We start from the raw sequence: 21,610 nt of genomic DNA on the forward strand, positions 1-21,610 counted from the left end.
GGGGACAGGAGGGGGGGGGGGGGGCAAAAAGGAGATACAGGGTCAGAAAGTGCGAAGAGAGAGATAGAGTGCGCGCGCGCGTGTGTGTGTGTGTGTGTGTGTGTGTGTGCGTGAAGAGCATGTGCAGGGAGGACGCACCCTCGACCACGGCCAAAATGCCAGTGTTAATGTCATCTACCTCCAGTTCGGACAAGCTATTCAGGTGCCCAAGGCAGTGGTCCAGTGCGGCCGGCACCGCGGTGGCCACCTTCCCCAGGCCGTTGAGGGCCGCGGTGACGATGCTCTTTTTGGGGTCCAGAGCATATTGACTGAAGGCAGGCTCAGCCAAAGGGAGGGGGGGGGGCGGGAAGGAGGGGGGGAGCGAGGGCGACAGTCAGAGGGGGGGGGGAAGAGGCGCAGTCGCACGCGAATGGGCATGCATCGAGCAGGCAGAAGGAGGGACAGGGAGAGCAGCAGAGAAAGAGCCAAGCAGAGCCGGGCAAAGGCCCTGGCAGCCGGGGGATGACTCTACCTCAGTTCATCGACGATGATGCCATAGTTGGTGGCGGTGGCCGACTGTGCCAGGAGGGCGATCTTCTGGCAGCGGAGGAAAGTCGACTCGTTGTACTTAAGGAAGAACACCCGGAAGTCGCGCTCCATCAGGGCGGGCCAGCGGCGCATGAGCATTCGCAAGTGCTGATTAATGATGTAGATCAGCTCCGGGCAGTTGGCCGACATCAGGGTGACCAGAGAGTCTAATGTGTGTGTGTGTGTGTGTGCGCGCGTGAGGGAGAGAGAGAGAGAGAGAGAGAAAGGGAGGGAGGGAAGGATGGGAGGGATGGCGGTCAGGTCGGCATGCAAGGAGATGCTAGCTCGGGAGGGGGGAAAGAAAAAGAAAGGCCGACTGGCCTGGTGGCAAACAAACCCTTCAGACGTGTGGACACATCGGCATGCAGCTCCGGGAAGTTTTCCGTATACAGGATGAAGAGCTTGGCGCAGGCGAGCACGACGCCGGAGTTGGTGTGCTTCAGGTTGCCGTCGATGACATTCTGGAGGCCATGAAAAGCGGGGAAGCCGGCGCGGAGGATCAGTCAGGCAAAGACCATGTGGGGACACATTGGCATCTGGGGAAGAGCACGCACCAGGACGTCGAATAGCTCGTCCTCATTCCTGGGCAGGAAGTGCCGCGCCAGAGCGGTGAGGACCGTATGCATGCCCCACTCATTGAATGTCGGCAGCCGGGCGAGCAGCAGCTGGACCACCTCGGCGGAGCTGAGCTCTGGGGCACCGGCATCGGCTTGGATCTCCTCCAGCGCAGTAAGGGCGCCCACTGGAGAAGTGTGTTAGAAGACGGGGGAGGGGGGGGGGGCGAGAGCGGACAGAGCGGGCAAGATGGGCATACCGACAACAAGGGGGTCCTTATCACGAAGCATGTGGAGCAAGGAGGGAATGATGGAATACTCTGCCAGGAGGGGAGAGGGGGGGGGGGGCGGGCAAGATTGGGGTGAGTGGATGGGCAAGGGTCGACAGAGAGAAGGCGACGGCCGGTGGATGTGGCCTTCTTCCTCCCCCCGCCCCGTCGGCAGCGTACCCTCCACCAGGTGGGGCGCCAGGTAGGAGATCTTGGCAGCGGCCAGGGCCGAGATCTTCCGGACATAGGAGCTGCTGTCGGCCATCAGCTGCTTGGCCACGGGGAAGACATATTCCGCCAAGGAGGGGATGCTGGAAAGGAGGGAGAGGTGGAAAGAGGCGGGGGAGGGATACCGGGGAGACACGGGTGGAACCCGGCATTAGAACGAGGGAAGGGGGCATTTGGCGGAGGAGATGAGCCCGGGAGACCAGCCGAAGGAGAGGTCTCGTACCGCAGGGAGCTCAAGCTGCGAAGGGCCAAGCCACGGACAATGGGGTTGCTATCGTGGCAGTCCTATGGGGTCGGGCAAAGTTGGCAGGTGAGCATGCGAGATGGCGGTCGATCGCCGGGGTGGGGACGGGCAGGGGGATCACACCGGGGTGTACCTTCTGCAGGGTGTTCACCACAAGCAGCGCAAGCTCCGAGTTGGAGTCCGCATAGTTGCACAGAAAGAGGTACACCAGCTTTCGCTGGATCATGCTCTGAGTGTTGGTGGCCTGGAGACGCGGGTTGTGGGGCAGCAGTTGGTTCATGTGCGAGAAGGGCATGGACGGGGGGGGGGAAGGAGTCAGTGGGAGGAGAAGAGAGGGGGAGGGGGGAGGGAGCGAAGAAGGAGGCATCCTGAAGGTGAGGGGAGGAAGAGCGCGCAGTCTGGTACGAACGATCACAAGCTCCGAGAAGAGGGACGACACATCGATGCCCTGGGTCATGTAGGAGATGGTTCGCTTGACATACTTCAGGTACTTCTCTGGGTCGCGCTGATTCTCTGGGCTGAAGCGGACAGGGGGTTAGCTTGGCCGATCGAGGGGGCTCCGGGGAGGGACAACTGACAAGCGGGCGGCGGGCGCACCTGCGCAACTGCAGGCGCAGCTGGTTGACCTCGCGGCTGTGATCCTGCAGGGTCATTGCCCGGCCGCTCATGGTGTTGTTTCCGAGCAGTAGGGAAAGCGGAGGGGGAAGGGGCGGGGGGAAGAGGGGCACAGCGAAAGGGGGAAGGAGAGCGGGAGGGGGGGCTGTCTTGCCTGTGGTGCCTGGCCACCAGCTCGCGGGGGACTTTTCACCTCCGGCTGTCCTCTTGTCGGAGGAGGGCTGCCAAGAAGGAGCGCCGGGGGCGCGCGCTTGCCAGCCTCCCGGCAGGCACCCGGGGCGGCCGGCAAACAGGGAGATTGGCCTGGCGCGTGCGATGGGGGCTTGTTTATTTTTCTGCCATGGCTTTTTCGCAGGACCTAAGCGTGGGCTGTCGCGCACGTGCGCCTCGCGCTGGGACGTGATTCGGATTTAAACCTGTCCTTTTGTCCTGCTTTGACCGAAACGGTTGGGCCCCGGCTCGCGGTGGTTGGCCGGGGCCGGGGTCGGAGCCGGAGCCGGAGCTGTGGGCGGGGGGCGGGGGGCGGGGGCGGCGAGGGGGGGGCGTCCACTTGTATTGGGCGGCGGGTGACAGGCTGCCTCGGCCCCATCCTTCCGTGGGGGGGGGGGGGGTTGCTGCCCATGCTCGCTGTCCAGGTGCGGAGGAGGCTGATTTGTGTGATCCGCGTCGCGGGGCCAGGCCCCGATTGGGAAAAGTAACGGACAGCCAACCAGCCAGCAGGGGGGGGGGGCGGGGACGCAGGGCGCTGGCAGTGGCGGGACTTTCCCGGGGCGCAACCCGGACAAAAATGAAATGCAGCCGCGGTCGGCAGCCATCGCCGTAGATCGCGCATGCTTGCCATTCACTCGGGAGGAGGCTCATGGCGGTTCACAACGGTCTCGCGCGCGCGCGCGCGCGTGTGTCTTGGTGAGCCTGTCCCTCCAGGGGGGAGGGCGCAAGGCGAGTGAGTGGGTGTTTGTGTTAACACCCACGGGCAGCCGGCAAGGCATGATTCGAGGGGAAGATCTGCCCCGGGGTGCATACCCAAGATCGAGGCCGGGCTGCAGCTCAGGAGCCAGGTGTGCTTTGGCATCCTGCGGGCGGGTGCCCATGCACCTCGTGGCGAATCCAAGTAAAAGCGGGGCGCTGATGTGTGTGTGTGTGTGCGTGTGCGCGCGCGCACGCATATATGTGTCTGTGGGTGGAGGCGGAGGCGTGAGGAACGGCCCAAGCCGGCCGAAGCGCGATCGGAACTCAAGACGCTGCGGGGGAACGGGGCGCCCCCTTCCGCCGGGGCTTCCGCACTCCGCTTCCCTACTCCAAACACTTGCTGCGCCCCTGTTCCTCTCCTTCTGTCCCTGCTCGCCCTTCCACCTCCCCCCTCCTTCTCCCGATCCCACCCTGCCGAGCGCCCCCCCCGATCCGTTTCCTGCCCCCCCCCCTCTCTCTCTCTGGTCCTTGCTGTCTGGGCCTCCCTTTGCCTGCCAACTCGACCCCGCTGGCTGAGCCTGCCTTCCCTCTTGTATTCGCCGGCCAGCCGCTCGGCAACTCCTTGTGCGCGTGTGCGTGTGTGTGTGTGTGTGTGTGTGTGTGCGCGCGCGCCTGTGACACACGCCCGGCTGGCGCATCTAGCGACCGGTTTCCCCTCCCCTTTCGTTCCAGCCTGCTTGCCGGAGGAGGGACCCCCCCCCCTGAAAGACCAAGCCTGCCATGACCTCAGCCGCCGCGCAGTCAAGCGAGCCGGAGCCGCGCCCGGCCATGGCCTCAATTCCCTCGGATTCCACCTCGCTGCCGTTGGCTGCAAGTCGTCCTCCGTTGCCTCCGTCGGCCGCCTCATCGAAGGGAGCCGGATCGGTGGGCGCTTCGCCGGCGGTCTTCCCCAACGGCGAGTCACTATCCGGCGGCGGGCCTGGGGCGCGCGCAAACAAGGAGCTATTTGTCGCCTCGACACCCAGCCGGACGCCACGCAGCGACCGGTCCTCCGCCGGGCCGATCTTGCCCGGGACTCCGGGCAGCAGCGGCGGTAGCAGCAACACCGGTGGCGGCACATACCCAGGGGGACAGCCCCCGGGCGGTGTCTTCCGCGATTGCCTTCCCTCCACGTTCGGGCTGTTTACCTCCACCGAGCCGGCCCCCCTGGAGCCCGGATCGCAGCCGCCCCACCTCGCCCTGGCCCATGTTCTCGGCCTGTCGGTTCGTACCGGGCCCTTGCCCTGCCCCTGCTAGCCGTCTCCCGGTGTCTGCCGCGAGCATGGCGGCGTGGCTGCCACCAGCCAATGCCTGTTCGTTCCTCACGCCATTTCCCTCCTCGCCTCCCCTCCCGCCGGTCGACCCTGAATGGCCCATGGACATGCGCCCCCTGAAGAAACGCATTCGCAAGCCCTTGTCCCGGCCGGCGGTCCGGCGCTGGGCCCGGTGCGAGTATTTCTACTCGCCGGTCGACTCGGTCATCTTCCAAGATGGCTTGAACTCCAATCGCGAGGCCATCTCCTCGACCATCGCCGACCAGCTGGCCTCGCATGGGGTGTTCGATGTGCGTGTCTGTGGGCTCCCGCCGCCGCCTCCCCTGTGGGAGATGTTACTTGTGTGTCCTCTGGCTGACTCGCCTCCTTTACGCCAGGTATCCAAACTGTCACCCGGACAGTGGCACACCCTCAAGCGCCGGTACCTGCGGCCGGCACGGCGCTTCTCCGACGCCTTCTTGCGCGAGGAGCTGACTCGGATCGGCCGCCTCCGGACCGCCATCTATGGCATCCAGTCTTCACATGGCCTGGTCCGTCTGCCGTATCGATGTCCTCCCCCGAATGCATCGCCCAGCTGACCGTTTCCGCCGCGCCTGGCCCTCCTCCTCCTCCTCCCCTCCCTTGAACTGCCTCCCACTGGGTCCTCTCCCTTGCCCATGGAAATGCCCATCCCCAGGTCCCGGATGACATCGATCCCGAGGTGGATGTCCCGCTTCAAGTCCCGGCGCATCTGGTCGTTGGGACCATTGTCAAAGGTGCGGGCGCGTGCGCGCGCTTGCGCGCGCGTGTGTGCTTGTGTGTGTGTGTGTGTGTGTGTGTGTGTGCTTGTGTGCACCTGTCCCCGGGTGCTGGCCATGCCGCGCCGCTGGGCGATTGAGGCTAACCTTGGCCACTTGCTTGTCCCTCCGGGCGGCAGTTCGCATCTATGAGTCCATGTCGCCGGCTTGGCTGGCACAGCTGGCCAGCCAGGCGGGCGGCTTCCTCCTTGGCCGGGTGGTGGCGGTCGATGTGGCGGCCGGTCGTTATTTGGTGCACTTCGTTGATCGCGCCGATGCCCTCTACTCGCCGCCACCATTGGCTGGCGCTTCGCAAGGCGGCGCCATCCTGTCGGTGGCCGAGCAGGACATCCTCGTACGTCATGTGCCCGCTCGGCCCGGCAACACCTTGAATGCTGGGCCGTCCGGTGTGGCACTCTCCTTGCCCCCCCCCGTCCCCCTGTGCTTGACACTGGCCCTGACCCCCAGTTGCTTTTCTCTCTCTCTCTCTCTCTCTCTGTGTGTGGGGGGGGCCTTCTTGCCATGATCAGCCTCTTCGGCCATCGGAAATGTTGGCCGTGTCTGTGGCCATTGACTCGGCGACCACGGCCACCGCGGCGGCGGTGGCCGCCGCCGCCGCCGCCGCCGCAACGGCCACCCCCGGTAGCACCGATGCGGGTGGCTTGCTTGTTGGGGGTGTGCCAACCGGGCTGCTGGGCCCCGGGACTGGGCTTCCGGCCGTGCCGCCGTCACCCCTGGCCGCCACTCCAACCGCCTCGCGGACATTCTCCTTCAGTCTCGGGGCCGAGTCGCCGGCTGCCGGGGCGGATCTCGTGACGCGACTCACAAGTACCCCCTCCTCCGGGACATCATTGCGTGCCACCACCCCGAGCGCCACCGGTGCCGGGGCTCCTCCATCGCCCTTTGCATATGGCCTGCGGACGCCCTCGCGCAGTGGCACCGCCCCGGCCCTGGCGGCCGCCGTGACAACCCCCCACCGGGCTTCCTTGTCGGCGTCGGCACTGACCGCGGCCGCGGCCGCGTCGCTGACATCGCCGCGTGGCTCGCGCGAGCCGCCCACCCCGCTTGGTATGTAGCCACGCATGCGAGTCCACATGCCAGCCTGGTCGCCATGCGCGCCCGCCAGCATGCCTATGCGAGGGCGAGAGGGCGAAAGAGACAGGGGGAAAATGGAACAGGAAGAAGAAGCCCTGGACGCCCTGCCCCCGCTGACTTGGTTCCCTCCCCCCCCCCTCCCCCCTCCCCTCAACCACTGCCGCTTGCTGTCCCCCCCCCCCCCCCCGCCCCCTCCTGCAGTGCCCCTCTCGCCAGCTCGGCCGGCGACGACGCACAAATTCCATGCCGTGCGTAGCTTGCTGAACTTGGAACGCCAGCTGCAGGTCAAGCGCGTGCTGCTGGATCACCTGGCCGAAATCAATCACCATGCGGCGGCCCGGCTGCGCAAGGCCCGTGCGGATGCCGGGCCCGGCGGCGCGTCCACAGCCATGGCACCAGCCGCCCCGCCGCATGAGTGGAGTCCCGACTTCCGGATGTACTATGCGCGCATTCTGGCCGCCCTGGCCTCCCTGGACTCGTCCATCAGTGCGGCTGCCCTGCAGGTGTCCAATCACCTCTGGCTGATGGACCGCCAGCGTGGGGTCAGCGCGGCGGCCGCGGCATTGATGGTGTGTCCCCCCCTTGCCGAGCCAGCCCCTCCGGCTCCCTTTCCACCTCCGCCGCGGCGTCCTCCGCCCCCTCCTCTCAGCGTCCATCTGCCCGGCCGGGCTGTGGGCTGTGTCTTGGTGCTTACTGACACTTCTCCGGGTCTCTTGCTGGGCCTCCCTCCCGCCCCCTCGGGAATGCTCCCAGCCACGCTCGGTTGACACGACATCCGACGCGGAGTTCGGGGAGCTCGGTGGCTTTGAGGACTTGGATCCGGAGGCCGTTCGTGCGTCGGATCAGGCTCTCTTCAAGTTCAGCCAGCTGGCCGCCAGCACCCGGGCAGCCGCCATTTATCGGGACCTGTGTGTGGCGCATACGTTCCGCTCGTCGGCCCTCCTGCGCCAAGCCATCGACACCTTGGGCCAAATCCTGGGCCCAGGGGCATTGGACCAGGCCCCGGCCGCGTCGATTGCCCCAGGCACTCCGGCCAGCCGGCATCCTGCGGGATCCCACCGGGGCCGCGATGTCGCCAGCCCCCAGACTGGCTCTGGCTCATCATCATCATCATCATCATCGACGGGCATGGCCATGGTCGGAAGTCCCTTCACACTGTCGCCGGGGTCGCCGGACATCGACCTGTCCAATCCACTGTCGCTTCTGGCCCGGGCCGCCATTCAGTCCCCGCCACAGCCATCGCTCGGTGTGGCCCCGGACACGGGGTCACCAGCATCTCCGGCCGGCCAAGTCCTCGGTGTGTCTGTGGGACCTTTGGCCCCTTGTTGGACACCTTGCCCCCCCCCCCCGCCCCCCCTCTCTCTCTCCCCCTCTCCCCCTCTCCCTCTTGCCTTGCATTTCCGGCTGACTTATCCTAACCCCTCCTCCTTTCGTGTGTCCCGCACAGCCGCCAGCAACCGGGACCCGACACAGGCCTTGCGATTTGTCCGCCTGGCCATTGAGTTCCTGCTGTCCATGCGGGCGGTGGCCGGTGCCCCTGCCCCGAGCATCCCCTTGTCGGCTCCGTCATCCACGCGCGAGGCGGCCCTGGCCAATGCCAAAAGTGCGTCCCTCTTCTCGGTGCTAGATGTGGCGGCTCGCGAAACCGGTCGCCTCATGGTGGCCAATCAGGCCGCAGCGGCATGCCCACCGACACCGGTCGGCGGGGTGGCGCCGCCGGTGGCAAGTACCGCCGGCGACCGGATAGCCGGCCTGTTGGCCGGGCCGCCGGGGTCCCTGACCGCCGCCGCGGTGCAGCCGGTCCCCGAGGACTCGATGTCCGACGTCGGCATCTTGGACCTAGATGCGACGAGCCTCGGCGCGACGGCTGCCTTCCAGGCCAGTGTCCTGTCCCTGGTGCAGGTGTACTCGGCCATCGCCGGGCAGGCATCGGCTCGGGAGGGCCCCTCGGCCGGCACGCCGGGCGAACTGGCTTCCGGTGGCGACCCCATCGGTGGCATGGAGTCCGGCCCGACACCCGAGCAGATGCACCACGCTTTGCAGGCTTTCAGCTCGGCGGTCCAGCGGACGGCCCAAACGTTGGGGATTTCCCTGGCGACGGTGGACTCGAAGTCCGGCCCACCGGGTCTTGGGCAGCTCCTGCCCGACGCCACGACCTTGCTTCCGGGCTTCCCGGCGCGGCCGAGCCTGGAGGTGGTTGCCGCCGCCGGGGGAGGTGACATTTTCGACCTGCTCGAGCCATCCATCGAGTGTCCGGTGGTCGTCGTGCGCGATGTGGATCTGCTCACCGGGCGCGGAGATGGACATGCCGCGCCTCCCATCGTGGGCACTTGCACGACACCGGTCGCCGGCGATGGGGGGACAGCCTCCCGCCGGGAGGGCCTGCCGACACAGAGCCCGCTCTTTCGCTGTGGCGACCAGGATGGCGGCGGCGGCGGCGGCGGCGGCGGCGGCGGCGGCGGCGGCGGCGGCGGCGGCGGCGGCGGTGGCGGTGGCGGCATCCTCAGCGCCAGCACCAGCACTCCCAACGCTGGAGACGCTGCTGGCGGCGGTGGCGTAGACCCTGGCACCGGGCCCGGGTCCAGGCCTGGGGTTGAGTCTGGTGGGAGAGCTGGGTCGAATGGTGGGTCTTCCACGGATCCGGAACCCGCGGAGGGGCTTCCCCCACCGGCCGAGGTGCTGTCCCTGCTGCCATTCCCCCCAACTGGGGAGCTGCTGGATGCCCGGCCGGCGAGCCCCTCCCCACAGGATGGTCCCCGGCGGCGGCGTCCTATTGAGGGCGATGAGTCGCCCACGTGTGCGATCAAGCGCCCGAAGACCGAGGCTCCTGGGTCCCTCTCGTCGACGTCCCTCCCGCGGGCCGAGTCGGCCGGGCTGGACTTGCTCTTCTCGGTGGCGGACTCGGTCTCCCAGGGGGACTTGCTGCTGGACTCGGCGGCGGGCCCGCGTCTGGAGAAGACGCCGCCCCTGGGCGAGGCAGGCTCCTCGTCAGGGCCACCGACGCCGTCGCTGCCTGTGGCAGGCTCCGTCGATGGCCCCGGGGTTGTCATCGCCGCCGCCGCCGCCACCGCCGCCGCCGCCGCCACTGCTGCTGCTCCTATGTCGGACAATGTGGCGGCGATGTTGGTTGATGAGTCGCTTCCGTCAACGCCGCTGGTTCGGCGGGTGGCAGTGACCCCCATCGGGGAGGCTGACGAGGGCGGCGCCAAGGAGGCGGGCCACGGCTTGGCGGCTGCGGGTGGTCCTCCTCCGCTGAAGGGTGATTGTGCGATGCGGGCAGCGGCAGCACCCCTGCCGGACACCGACGCCACGGTCAGCTCGACGGACTGACGCGTCGTCCCCCCGCTCCCTGGGGCCTGCCTCGGCCCTCGCACTCCGAGAGGCATATGCATGGGGGGAGCCTCATGTGTGTTTTATGTGTGCGCGCATGGGGTAGTACGAGCCCTCCGTGCTCCCTCGGTCCCTCGTGCAACAGCTCTGGGGCTGGACGTGTTTGCCCTTGCGCATGCGTGAACCTGGCGCGCTTCGCACCCAGGCACACGCGCACACACGCACCTATATAAATATGTTTATATTTATGAATACACACCCACTCTCTCTTTCTCGCGCACACACACACAGGCCAACATGCCTGGGTGCAACTGCTGCCCCCTCTGCGAGAGGCTGACTTGCTGCACATCCTCTAAGGTGCCAGGAGAACACACAGGCATTTTGCTTGAGGGGCGAGGGAAGAGGTGCATGCGCACCTAGGGGGACGCACCCACGCGATCGCGTGTGGCCCAAGCTGGGACGGGCGAGCGAGGGGGTGCGGTGAAAATGACAGGTCCTTGGGGAGGGAGGCGGCAAGGGGGGGGAGCAAGGGGTGCCAGGCCTGATTGTCCATCAATCGCCGCGGGTCGCCGGACCCCGGCCCGGCCCGGAAGGGACAAGCGCTGGCGGGTGGCAGGACCGATCGAGAACCACCTGCCAACGGAGACCTATTAACACCCTTGGCACGATCGCCCTGGCTGTGCACGCCACCTGCATGGTGGGCGGGGGGGGGGGGGAGCACAGGCGCGCGATGCCAGGAGACTCACTTCGACGGCCCACAGGCCGATATGACCGGCGTGGAATACGCCCCGCGATTTCCCCCCCCCCCCCCCCCCTGGCCGGTGGCCGCTGTCCGGTTAATCCGGCCCGTGCCCGGTCGCCGGCAATGACGCTTTTGAGCGCCTCGGCACCGAGGGGAGCGCCTGCACGCCAGCACCCGGCGCCGCGCCCCTCCCCCCTGTTCCACCCCCGGAAGGATCAGGCTGCGCCGAAGCCGGCACCCCGGGGAAGCCCGCGAGAGTCAGGGACTGGGCCGGCAAGAGCCAGCGAGATGGGGAAGACACTTGGGCGAGAAACTCCGGGTGCTTGCCCCCTGGGGGCCCTGTCATTTTCCGCGACACCGATCCCCCCCCCCCCTCCCCCCGCGCCCGGCCAAGGGGAGGGATGTTTAAATTTGGATCACCGGCCCCAGCTTCCGGCGGATCTCCCGTCGCCCCGGTCCCGGCGCCGGGAGCATACCGACCGTGTCTCTCTGTGCCGCGGGTGTGCTCGGGTGCGCATGCTCCTCCTCCTCCTCCTCCTCGGGCGCGCACAGCACACAGGCGGCCGGGCACCAGTTGGGGGTCACGATCCGGGTTTTTTTCCCGCTCCCCTCGGAGCGCCGGACTCCCCCGCCAGATCAGCCATTTCCCAGTCGGCCCAAAAGCCGCACCACCCTGCCCCCCCGCCCCCTCCTTCTTCCCTCTATTCCACTTTCCCTTCCTGCCTCCACCCACCCCCTCCCTCTCATCACTCCTCCTCCTCCTCCCTCTTTCTCTTTCATACCCGCTCCCCCCCCCCTCCCCGCCCGCTCTGAGCCCCACCTGGAGTAGGTCAGTCGCGGTGCCCCTCCCCCCTCTCCCCCCCCCCCCCCTCCCCTCCCCCGCTCGATCCGTTGTAGTCCGCGCTCGTCAGCCCCATCCATGGCAGTCGGCCGCCCGGCGCGCTGCTCGGGGCATTCACCATGTTGGCCAGACGCCGCTTTGCTGCTCTCGGCATCATCGTCCTCCTGTTCCTGGCCGGTGCGGCGATCATGATGTCCTTCTCAGGATCGCCAGGGCTGGACCTGGGGCCAGCATTCGCGCGTCACCCGGCCCCGGCGACCGCGGGCGATACTCCGCCGGTACGCGCATTCGCATGCCCCTTGGCCTGTGCTCACCCCTGCTGCCGCGACGCATGCGCCCTCCCTTTCCCCCTCTTTCTCCCTTCTTGCTCTCTCTCTCTCTCTCTCTCTCTCGCCTCCCCTTGAATGGTGATTCCTCTCTGACCACTGTTGCCCCCCCCCCCTTCCCCCCGCCCCCCCCCCCGCATAGCCTCGCTACGCCATCCTGATTGATGCCGGGTCCTCCGGCAGCCGGCTGATGCTCTACCGGGCCACCTTCCGCGAGGGCGAGCGCCTACCACGCACGGAGATTGTCATGGCCCCGGCTTCGGCCTTCCTGGAGCCGGTGGCCACTTCGTCTCCGGCGCCGACCGGCGGCGGTGGAAGCCCCACCGGCATTGGCGGCCAGGCGGACGACCTCCGACCGGTCTTTCTCAAAGTGGAGCCCGGCATCTCATCCTTCGCCGGGGCGCCGGCGCGCGATGTCGAGGCTTACTTGGCTCGCCTGCTGGTCCCGGCCCTGCGCCACATTGAGCCTGAGGCTGTGAGCGAGACGACTATCCAGTTTATGGTGCGTCTTGTGGACAATCCCCCCCCGCCCTTCTCCTCTCTCCCCCCCACCCCCCTGGGATCATCCCCTTGTCGGGCCTCTGCTAACGACCGGCCTCTTTGTCTCTCCTCCGGTCACGCGGGCGACATGCGTCGAAAAAAAAAAAACAACAACAACACCCAAACAGGCCACTGCCGGGATGCGGCTCATTCCGGATGAGCAGCGCGAAGGTATGTCCTCCTTTGCTTCCTGCCAACACCCTCCCCTCGGCCCCCACGGGCTTCTGACCTCGAGTTTTCTGTTGCCTCCTTTCCCCTTCCCTCGCCCCCCCCCCCCCCCCCCCCTCCCCAACAACCATCATGGGCACCGCCTGCCGGCACATTTCCAACAACTACGACTTCATCTTCGACTGTGCGCAGGATGTGCGGGTCATCAGCGGCGAGGAGGAGGCCCTCTTCGGCTGGGTGGCCGGCAATTACATCCTCAATGCATTGACCGAGGTGGATGCGGTCCGGTCGACCCCGGCCGGCCCCGGTGCTGACCGGTCTCCGCCTCCGGGGTCCCACACGCATGGCAATGTCCGCCATGGTGATGGCACGACCATGGGCTTCCTGGACCTGGGTGGCGCATCGACGCAGATCGCCTTCGAAGTTGATCGGGATGTGCGTTTACCTCTTCTCTCTTCTCTCTTCTCTCTCGGTCCCTCCCCTCCCCCTGGCCCAAGCCAGCCGAGACACCAACCCCATTGTCTGTCCGCCTCGTTGCCCGGAGCAGCTCGCCAAGCACCCGGGTGTGCGCCTGGTCGATCTGTCCTTCGGCATGGATCCGCCACTGGAGTTCCACATCTACACTGCCTCGCATCTGGGCCTCGGCGCCAATGCCGCTCGTGACCGCTACATGGCCGGGCTCGTCTCGGCGGCCGCCTCACGGGCTCTCGAGGCTGACCTCAATCCGGGCTTCGATCCGGAGTGGCCACAGGCACGCATGGGCAACCACCCGCACGCCGAAGTCCCCTCCGGCTTCACGGTCACCGACGCGTGTCTGCTGCGCGGTGCGTCTGAAGCCTCGGCTCGTTGTTCACCTGCTCGGGCTTGCTGACTGACCTTTCCTCCTCTCCCTGCCCTTCCTGGCTACATGTATGTATTTATGTATGCGCATTTTTACGGCTATATATATATATGTATGTGCGTTTAAATGTGTATGCACACATGCACATCCAGGCTTTTCCACGCAAGACAAGCATGGCAACACCTTCGAGGGTGCCGGTAGCCTGGACCAGTGCCTGCGCACCATCATCCAGCAGGACCTCATCAACAAGGGAACCCCCTGCGCCGGGGCCACCGGTCCCGGTGGGGCATCCCTCTCTCCGCGGTCCATCGCGGAGGGCCACTCGCTCGCCGAGCCTGGGTCTCCCTCCCTGTCGGAATTGGAAGCCATGCTGGATGGCAACATGCACGGTTCGTCGTCGTCCTCGTCCTCCACCCCCTCTTCCTCCTCCTCGTCGGGCTTGTTTGGGCGCCTCTCGAGCACCGTCAGCGCGACGCTCCATTCCCTCCAACGGTCGGCCACCGGCCGCCATGGGGCTCGGAATGAGGAGGCCGATGTGGAGGAGCAGGAGGCCGAGGACACCGGCATTCGGTCGGTGGCCCAGGCCTCCGGCCGGCCGGACCGCCGGACCCCGGCGAGCGGGGTCATCACCAGCGCCGCCGAGCGCTTCTGCCGGTTCAATGGTGTCCTGCATCCGCCCTTCAACACCGGGCCCATGAGCTTCGTGGCGGTGTCGGAGTTCTGGTACACCATGTACGATGTCTTCGGCCTGAGTGGGGCCTACGATGCGGGGACTCTCTTCCAGCATACGCGGGCCTATTGCGCGCGGCACCACCAGGACGTCATGGCCGACCATGAGGCCGGTGTCTTCCCCCGGGCAGACCGCATGCGCATTGAGACCGAATGCTTCAAGAGTGCCTGGGTCATGTCCCTGCTGCATGATGGGTATGGCTTTGGACGGGGCAATGCCGGGCCCGGGGCCGGGGCCGACTGGCCTTGGGCCGAGGCCTCCGGTGCGCATTCCCCCGCCAACAGCCCGCTGGCCCGGCAACACACGGACTCCAGTGTGTATGTGGTGAATTCCGTGGCCGGGACCGAGGTCAGCTGGACGCTCGGCGCCCTGGTGCTCGGCCTGGCGGGGAGCTTCTCCCCGGCCGGCCCGGGTGCGGCGGGGGAAAACCGCGAGGTGGCGAGCCCGGGTGGCGGCATGACCCCGGCGTCCGGGCTGCTGCTGGGGGCCGGCCTGTCGCTGGTGGTGCTGGCTGGCCTGGTGGCCCTGGTGGGCCGGATGCGTCGGCCCTCGCTCAGTGCTCGCCGGCGCCGGTACCAGCGCCCGGGCAGTGGCCCGGTGCCGAGCGCCTCGCTCGATGGGGGGCTTCTGTCCTCGGCCGGAGGCGGTGGGGGCTCCTTCGTCAAGATGACCAGCCTGTCTGGCGGCCTGTCGCCCGGCCTCAGTGCCTCCTCGTCGTCGGCCTCGTCGGACCAGGCCTCACCGGCTGTCACATCGCCGCTGCTGATGCAGCCGATGGGCGGCGCTGGCGGGCTTCGGTCCGGGTCGGACTTCGCTCCGCACATGTATCCCCCGGTGACGGCGCCCGGCACCTTTGCCCTTTCCGGTGGCGGGCCCACCGGCGGACAGCCCGCCTCCCAGCACCATCCCTTCGCCCTGGCAGGAGCCGTGGCCATGCCCTCTTCCGGGCCCTCGTCCGCCGGGACACCCTTCGAGTCTCCGCCATTGGCCTCGGCCGGGACGATGGCCAGCGGTACTGGCACCGGCGCCGCCGGCCACCTCCTGCTCTATCCCTTGCAGGCGGCTCCGAATGGCGGCGGCCCCGCCGGGGGTAGCAGCGCTGGCACCACCCTGGCCGGGTCTTTTCCGGGCATGGGTCCGCCGGCGTCCGGTATGATGACCTTCCCGGCTGTGGGCCAGTCGCACTTTGTCCCCCCCGGGCCCGGAGGTCGTAGCATGAGTGCCGGCGGGGCGGCCATGCTTGCCGGCACCCCGCCACACACTTTCGCCACCATGGGCTCGCCCAACACCGTGGGGCTGGGCGGCTCGCCGGTCCCACTCGGGGCCAATGGCCCCGGCGGTTCTGGCGCCCCTCCGCATCACTTCCCCCCTCAGCAATACCCGGCATACCAGCCCCCGGGGTCGGGACAGGGCGGCCCACCTGGGCGTGGCCGGTCCTTCTCGTAGAGAGGGCAAGGAGGGTGGGTGATGAGGGCCCCCCTTCGCGCTCCTCTCGCCCTCTTTGCATTTCTCCCGGGCTTCTTTTCCCCTCTCCCCATCCATCGACTTGGGGGGGGGTAATGCGCCCCTCCCGTCGCCGCAGTGCCGCAGGGGAACCCGCAAATGGCGTCCCCACGTTCCCTCTCCTTTCTTTCTCCTTCTTTCCCTCTTTCTCCCTCTCTCTCTCTCTCTCCCGCCGCATGAGTGCGGTCTGACGGAGAGCCAGTGAGCCTGGGCACGCAAGGGGCCAGGGGGGAATTCCTCCCCAAGGGCCAAGCCATTCGAGAGACAAGCGAGACGGAAGAGCGCGCCCTCATGGGACATCGAGGAAAAGGGAGAGGACGCGCATTTGTCACTCCACTCCGCCGCGCATTCACACATACCACCATTGTACATTATTTTACCAAATACATCCCAAGCATGAAGAAGTCTCCTCCTTTGCTGCCAACGCAAACCGCCATCCGCCCAGCGCGGAAGCAAGGAGGCAACCCCAGAGAGAGGGAGAGAGGCAGAGGGAGAGAGAACATGCGTGGGTTCGAATGCACACGGAGACCACACGCGGGCATGCACGCACGCGATCGGGCACGATCTCTGCTGCGGCTTTTCGGCCAGGCCACCCAACACACAGCCGGCCACGGGCCAACTCCCAGCCACCCCCCTTTCGCCCGATGTCCCTGCTTGCTGGTGCTCGTGTTGCACCTTCCTCCCTCCCCCAACCGCCCACTCTGCGCCTGTCTGTGTCTGCTCCGACCCCTTAGCTGAGCACACACACACACACACACACACACAGTTATACACGATGAGCCTCACGACGACCGGCTTGCTTGTCGGGCACAAGCAGAGCGTCACCTTCCTGGCGGCCCTGGACCCGGTGGCCACCAATGCCGACCTGGCCTCGGGCTCGGCCGACGGGACGGCCCTTCTGTGGGACCTGCGCAAGCCCGGCGCAGTGGGATGTCTGGCCCCCGGGCGCGGGCCGATCGAGGCACTCACCAGCAGCCAGTCATCGATTGTCCTATCGGTGGCCGACGCGCCGGAAGCCATGCTGGAGTACGATGTCCGGATGCCCGATCGGCCGATGGTCCAGCGCATGCCCTCACGCGTCTTGGCCTCGGCCGAGGGCGCCCCCCGGCGCGGGGCCCCGGCTCCGAGCAAGAAGGCCCGGGCCGCGGCGGCCGCGGCTGCTCCCGTCGGCTCGACCGCCGCCCGGGTGACCGCCGCCGCGCTGTCTCCCTCCGGCCGGCGTCTGGTCATTGGCGACGCGGATGGCCGGGTGCGGACGGTTCTCTGGCCAGAGGCCGGTCCGGACGCAACCCTGCGCCCGGCTCCGACTGCCCGGCTTCCCGACACCCTGGCCCCGAGCGCGGTCCCCTGGCGTCCGCTTCCGAATGCCCACTCTTCGGTGTGTTCATCGTCCCTCATTTCGCCCCCTCTCCCCTCCCATGCTGGTCCCTCCTCGATGGCGGCGCATGCATGTTTGCCTGTTCTTCACTGACCCGAGCTGCCGGTTCCCCCTCTCCCCTTGGGCCGCCTGACGTTAGCTCATCAGCTGCATCACTTTCCGCCCGACGAAGCCGGATATCGGTGCGTTGGGTCCCCTCGATCTTGCCTTTCAGCTGGGGATTCCGCGCTTCCCTGGCCACAGCCATAACTCACTCGGCTCGCCCTCTCCATGCTCTCCTCCCTCCGCGTGGTAGTTTTCACCGGCGGCCTTGATTCCACCATCACCATGTGGGCATGTGCCACGCGAAACCCGCTCCATGTCTGGCCGATGCGTACGACCCTTTCCCCGGTTGCCTTTTCCCGCATACCGCCATGAGGCCCATCCCCTCCCCCCCCCCCCCCCCCCCCCCTTTGGGCCTTCCTTGCTCTTTCCATTTCCCTCCCCCCCCCCCTGGCATCCATTCGCTAACACACGGGGAAATAGCGGACCTCCTGGGGCCCGGGGTCTTTGCCAACCCGAGCGTCAACCCGCCTGTGGTCAATGACATGGTGTGCTCGACTGATGGGCGCTTCCTGCTGGCGGCCCTCGGCAGTGGGGCCACGGCCGTCGTGGACTTGACGCCCTTCGAGGATGGCGCCGGGCCGGATGCTCCCTACGAGACCCCCTGTGTGGCTGGCCTTGTCGGGCACTCGTACAGTGTCAATTGTGTGGAGCTGGTCCCGCGTGGCGGCGGCAACGACCCCTCGGACTTCCTCATTGTGACCGCCTCGAATGATCGATCCTTGGCCGTGTGGCCGATCGGCCCGGCGGCGGCGCTTGCTTCGGACGGTGCACCGGCCGGCGCGTGCCAGGGCCCCGACAGCCAGATTGACAGCCGCCCCACCCTCTCGGCTCTGCCCTTCAGCCCGAATGCCTTGCTGGCAACCGGCGGCGGTGCTCGGCATCCCGGGTCTGGGGCTCGGCGCCCGGCCGGCGAATTTGTCCTCGCCGGTGCTGACACATTCATTCCGATCTTCCGCCTGGCCGAGTAGAGGCCTGGCCACATGTCTCACTTCACACCGATACATGGAAATGGGCAAGCAAACAAGCAAGAGAAAGGAATGGGGGCGTGGAGATGGGAGAGAGGGTGCCGATGGAGGAGGAGGGGGATCGAGAGAGGGCGAGAGGGGAAAGAGAGGGCGAGAGGGGAAAGAGAGGGCGAGAGGGGAAAGAGAGGGCGAGGGCGAGAGAGAGGAAAGAGAGGGCGAGAGCGAGAGAGGAAAGAGAGGGCGAGAGCGAGAGGGGAAAGAGAGGGCGAGAGAGAGAGAGAAAAAGAAAGAAAGAGAGCGAGAGAGAGCGAGAGCGAGAGAGAGAAAGAGAGAAACAAAGAGAGCGAGAGCAACAGCAAGAGCGAGAGCAACAGCAGGAACAAGAGCAACAGCAACACCAAGAGCAAGAGCAACAGCAAGAGCGAGAGAGAGAACCAGAAAAAAAGAAGTTGTAAGTCTATTGGTGGCTGCCATGCCACATGATCCAAATCGAAGACATCCGCGAGAAGGGAGGAGTAGACCCCGGGGCGAAGAGGACTAGCCCTCGGCCGGGGCATACTTGCCAAGCACGGCAAGGATGTCGGCCAGCAAACCCGGCAGGGAGGGCGACTTGTCCTCGCCAATGCGCAGGCGCTTGCGCCGGGGCAATTCATCGGCCGGCGAGCCCGAATCGGGTGGTGTGAATGTGAAGTCCGATCCCGGGGCCTCGGCCGCGGGATCTGGGTGAGGGCGCTTGGGTGCCAGGCGACCAGGCCGACCGGGGCCCGGCAGGTCGCGGGCCACCAACAGCACCTGACGGATCAGACCTCGGAGCAACTGCTCCCCGGGATCACCGGGTGATGCTGCCTGGGGGGAGGCCGAAGCATCGCCCGGGGTCGAGGCGGGGACCGCGGCAGCCATGTCCAACTGTCGGCGGGACTCGGCGGCCGCCGCAGCTACATGGGCCGCCGACCAGGGGGAGCCCGGAGCCTGACCGGTGGTGCCGGTGGCGGCCGCCGCCGCCGCCGCCAGAGCCTCGAGGGCCCGGACCGCCGGGACCCTTGTCGAATCGGCCACCGCCAGCCGGGCCAGCACAGCAGGCAGACGATGGAGGTGCATCGGGTCGGCCGAGTCGCCCAAGAGCGTCAAGTGGCCAGCCGCCACGCCCATCAGGAGATCCGTCAGGGCCGGTAGAAGGAGACCCGGCTCCGGGCCATCGGCTGCCAGCGCCGCGGCAAGTGGCCCCACCAGGTCTCGCCCAACGGCCAAGGGCCCGGCCGAGGCCGCGCCACCCTTCGGCCAAGTGGCCAGCACCATGCGCAGACACGCCAGCCCGAGGGCCAGCCGTCCAAGCTGCGCCGGACCCCCGGCGGGCGCTTCGGCCAGGGCCAGTCGAACGGCCTCGGCCACGGGACCCCAGGCACCGGGGCCTTCCTTCGGAGCAAAGCCCACCAACAGGTGCTCCAAGCGACCAAGGACCCCGAGTGCCGACGAGGGCGAGCCAGGTGCGACAGGTGGAGCGGCCAATTCGGCCGCCGCCAGCAATGCCTCGGCCACCGGCGTGGGTGGGCCGTTTGGCGGTCGGCTCCCGGCCGACAGCAAGGCCGCCTGACTTCGGAGGAAGGCCCAGTAACCGGCCATTGTGACGGAGGTGGTCCGGTACTGGACGGCCCGGAGCCCGGCCAATTGGGTCAGATGCCCGGCCAACAGTGTGCCCACTGGGCCTGGAGGATCGGCCACCAGGGCTCGGCGACAGGAAACCCAAATGCCCGCGGCCAGGCGGGACACCGCACACCGAGACACGCATGCCGGGAGGCTGTCCAGTGTCCTGGGCGCCGGGAGGACAGCCCGCCAGAGAGTCTGGCAGAAGGCCAGCACACCGGCAAGCCCGCCGATCTCACCGGCGCGGAAGCCGATGACCACCATGGCCTCGGCCAAGCGCTGGCCAAGAGAACCGGCCTCCGGGCCATCCGACGAGGAGCGGAGCAGCCGACGAAAGAGCCGCTCATCGGCCTGGTGCATTTGCCGGGCCAGGCCGAGGATCCGGCCGAGGAGGACATGCTCCATCCCCTCGGGCCCGGGGGCGGTGGCAGTCAGCGGCAGCGCGGATTTCGGACCCGGCGACTGCAGGGCCAGGCCGAGGGTCAGATCGAGGGCCTGAAGCAGGCACAGGCCGGAGACCGGGCCAATCGGCAACAGGGCATTCAGATGCCGGGCCAGCGCCAGACCCCCGGAGGCCGATGCCCTGGAACACTCGGTCGCCGGGGAGAGGAGCTCGCGAAGGAAGCCCGGCAGCCAGCGCCCGAAGACAAGCAACTCGGCCAGCACGCGCTCCTCCCACAGGAGCTGTGCATGTGCGGCCGCATGCAGGCAGAAACCGTCCGACGAGCAGGCAGGTACCGAAGGCGGAGGAACGGAAGCGTCCGGGGCCGGGGCCGGGGCCGGGGCCGCCGAGGACAGCGCCTCGCAGGGCAGGGCCCCGGCCAGGGGCAGGACCCAGCAAATGGGTGCCGCTCGAGCCAGGCGGCCAAAGTGTCCCATCACCTCGGCCTCCGGTGGGAGGAGGTCGACCACGAGGGCAGCGATGCCCGAGGGCCGGCGGGCCCGTCGAGCCAGTGCAAGCAACTCCGCGCCCAATTGCCGGAGCATGGCCAGGGCTCGGAGGAAATTGGCTTGCTGGCGGGCGGCCGGCCGGAAGGGACCCGAGTCGGTCGGGGACCCATCACACCCGAGCAGCCCCTTGGACGCCCTCTCCAGGAGAAGAGTCGCCGGCTGGAGATAATGCAGCAGGGTGGACCAGAGGCGATCGAGCAGGGCCCCGAGCAGATGCTCCGCCGCGGCGTCGGTGGCCGCATCCGGCACCCGACCGCCCGCCCGCCAGGCATCCAGACCGGCCAGCAGGAGCCCGGGAGTCTGCCACAGGAGCCCGGCCGAGGCCGGGTCTTTTTGGAAGAACCCGGCAGCGCGCTCGACAAAACCCATCAGCCCGAGGCACAATCCAGCAGGGAATGCAGGCGCCGCACCACCGGGGAGGAGGCCGGCCAACAGGGCGTCCAGCATCCGGGAGCCCCGGGACAGGGCCGGATCGGGGGCCCGGTCGGCCATGAGGACCGTGCACTGGGCCACGTAGGCAGACCATGCGCCGAAAGCCTCGAGGCACTTTTGCAGCAGGCGATTCGAGTGGGCCATCAGCTGGATGACCGCCGGGGAGGGCCGGCCGGGAGCGGCAGCCAGGCCGGCCAAGGCCTGCTCCACCGCCCGGCGCAAATGCAACGCAGCCAGGCCTTGACACATGGCCACGGCATTGCCAACCCGCGCCAGGAGGGGGCCTGGCACATCCGGGGCATCTGGCGCCGGGAGCACGGTCGACAGGCCTTCGATGGTCAGCTGAAAGTGCCCGGTGCAGAGAAGCATGGCCACCGAGGGCCCATGCAGGCTGGGGCCTTCAAAGAGGTCGCCATGGCTGTTGCCGCACTGCAGCGCCGAACTCTCAAGGAGGCTTGCAAAGAGCGAGAGGCAGGCTGCGCGAAAGCTGTGATGCCTCAGTCAGTAAAGTGAGGAGAGGAGGAGGGAGAAGGGGCGGGTGGGGGGG

General features: G+C 67.6%; 5 protein-coding genes across 5 annotated transcripts in view; 3 read left to right on the top strand and 2 right to left on the bottom strand.

Annotated features, from left to right (window-relative positions):
• Nucleotides 1-2,530, bottom strand: part of H696_00188 (hypothetical protein) — a gene marked incomplete at both ends in the record, with an annotated part of 6,795 nt that extends 4,265 nt beyond the window's left edge. The window contains 10 exons of the mRNA XM_009494030.1: nt 179-308; nt 512-734; nt 905-1,028; nt 1,122-1,309; nt 1,382-1,441; nt 1,571-1,701; nt 1,842-1,903; nt 1,996-2,106; nt 2,272-2,380; nt 2,460-2,530. Coding sequence (XP_009492305.1) covers nt 179-308; nt 512-734; nt 905-1,028; nt 1,122-1,309; nt 1,382-1,441; nt 1,571-1,701; nt 1,842-1,903; nt 1,996-2,106; nt 2,272-2,380; nt 2,460-2,530 — 1,209 coding nt within the window. The remainder of the gene's footprint in view (nt 1-178; nt 309-511; nt 735-904; nt 1,029-1,121; nt 1,310-1,381; nt 1,442-1,570; nt 1,702-1,841; nt 1,904-1,995; nt 2,107-2,271; nt 2,381-2,459) is intronic.
• Nucleotides 2,531-4,166: 1,636 nt separating this feature from the next.
• On the top strand, nt 4,167-10,169 carry H696_00189 (hypothetical protein; the record flags this gene model as incomplete). The annotated part of the gene is made up of 9 exons (XM_009494031.1): nt 4,167-4,649; nt 4,822-4,989; nt 5,077-5,229; nt 5,376-5,454; nt 5,616-5,830; nt 6,006-6,543; nt 6,772-7,139; nt 7,324-7,867; nt 8,018-10,169. 9 exons carry the CDS (start codon nt 4,167-4,169, stop codon nt 9,898-9,900), a joined length of 4,431 nt encoding a protein of 1,476 aa, XP_009492306.1. The 3' UTR covers nt 9,901-10,169.
• Nucleotides 10,170-11,602: 1,433 nt separating this feature from the next.
• H696_00190 (hypothetical protein) lies at nt 11,603-15,534 on the top strand (the record flags this gene model as incomplete). Its single annotated transcript, XM_009494032.1, has 5 exons — nt 11,603-11,761; nt 11,952-12,311; nt 12,710-12,952; nt 13,065-13,341; nt 13,511-15,534. The coding sequence occupies 5 exons, from the start codon at nt 11,603-11,605 to the stop codon at nt 15,532-15,534; spliced, it is 3,063 nt and encodes a 1,020-aa protein (XP_009492307.1).
• Nucleotides 15,535-16,333: 799 nt separating this feature from the next.
• Nucleotides 16,334-18,097, top strand: H696_00191 (hypothetical protein). Its single transcript, XM_009494033.1, has 4 exons — nt 16,334-16,969; nt 17,109-17,151; nt 17,265-17,342; nt 17,495-18,097. The coding sequence occupies exons 1-4, from the start codon at nt 16,367-16,369 to the stop codon at nt 18,040-18,042; spliced, it is 1,272 nt and encodes a 423-aa protein (XP_009492308.1). The 5' UTR covers nt 16,334-16,366; the 3' UTR covers nt 18,043-18,097.
• Nucleotides 18,098-18,576: 479 nt separating this feature from the next.
• Nucleotides 18,577-21,610, bottom strand: part of H696_00192 (hypothetical protein) — a gene marked incomplete at both ends in the record, with an annotated part of 3,669 nt that continues 635 nt past the window's right edge. Inside the window, one exon of the mRNA XM_009494034.1 lies at nt 18,577-21,517. Within this exon, the coding sequence (XP_009492309.1) occupies nt 18,577-21,517 (2,941 nt within the window). The remainder of the gene's footprint in view (nt 21,518-21,610) is intronic.

The sequence above is a fragment of the Fonticula alba genome (assembly GCF_000388065.1).
Source record: "Fonticula alba strain ATCC 38817 unplaced genomic scaffold supercont2.1, whole genome shotgun sequence".
In the NCBI taxonomy this organism is placed as follows: domain Eukaryota; order Rotosphaerida; family Fonticulaceae; genus Fonticula; species Fonticula alba.

Bases quoted from the DNA above. Each gene is read 5' to 3' on its own strand.
- H696_00191 (XM_009494033.1), top strand. From the start codon at position 16,367: ATGAGCCTCACGACGACCGGCTTGCTTGTCGGGCACAAGCAGAGCGTC. The intron at 16,970-17,108 runs GTGTGTTCATCG...GCCTGACGTTAG, and splicing joins TTCCGAATGCCCACTCTTCG to CTCATCAGCTGCATCACTTT. The intron at 17,152-17,264 runs GTGCGTTGGGTC...TCCGCGTGGTAG, and splicing joins CCCGACGAAGCCGGATATCG to TTTTCACCGGCGGCCTTGAT.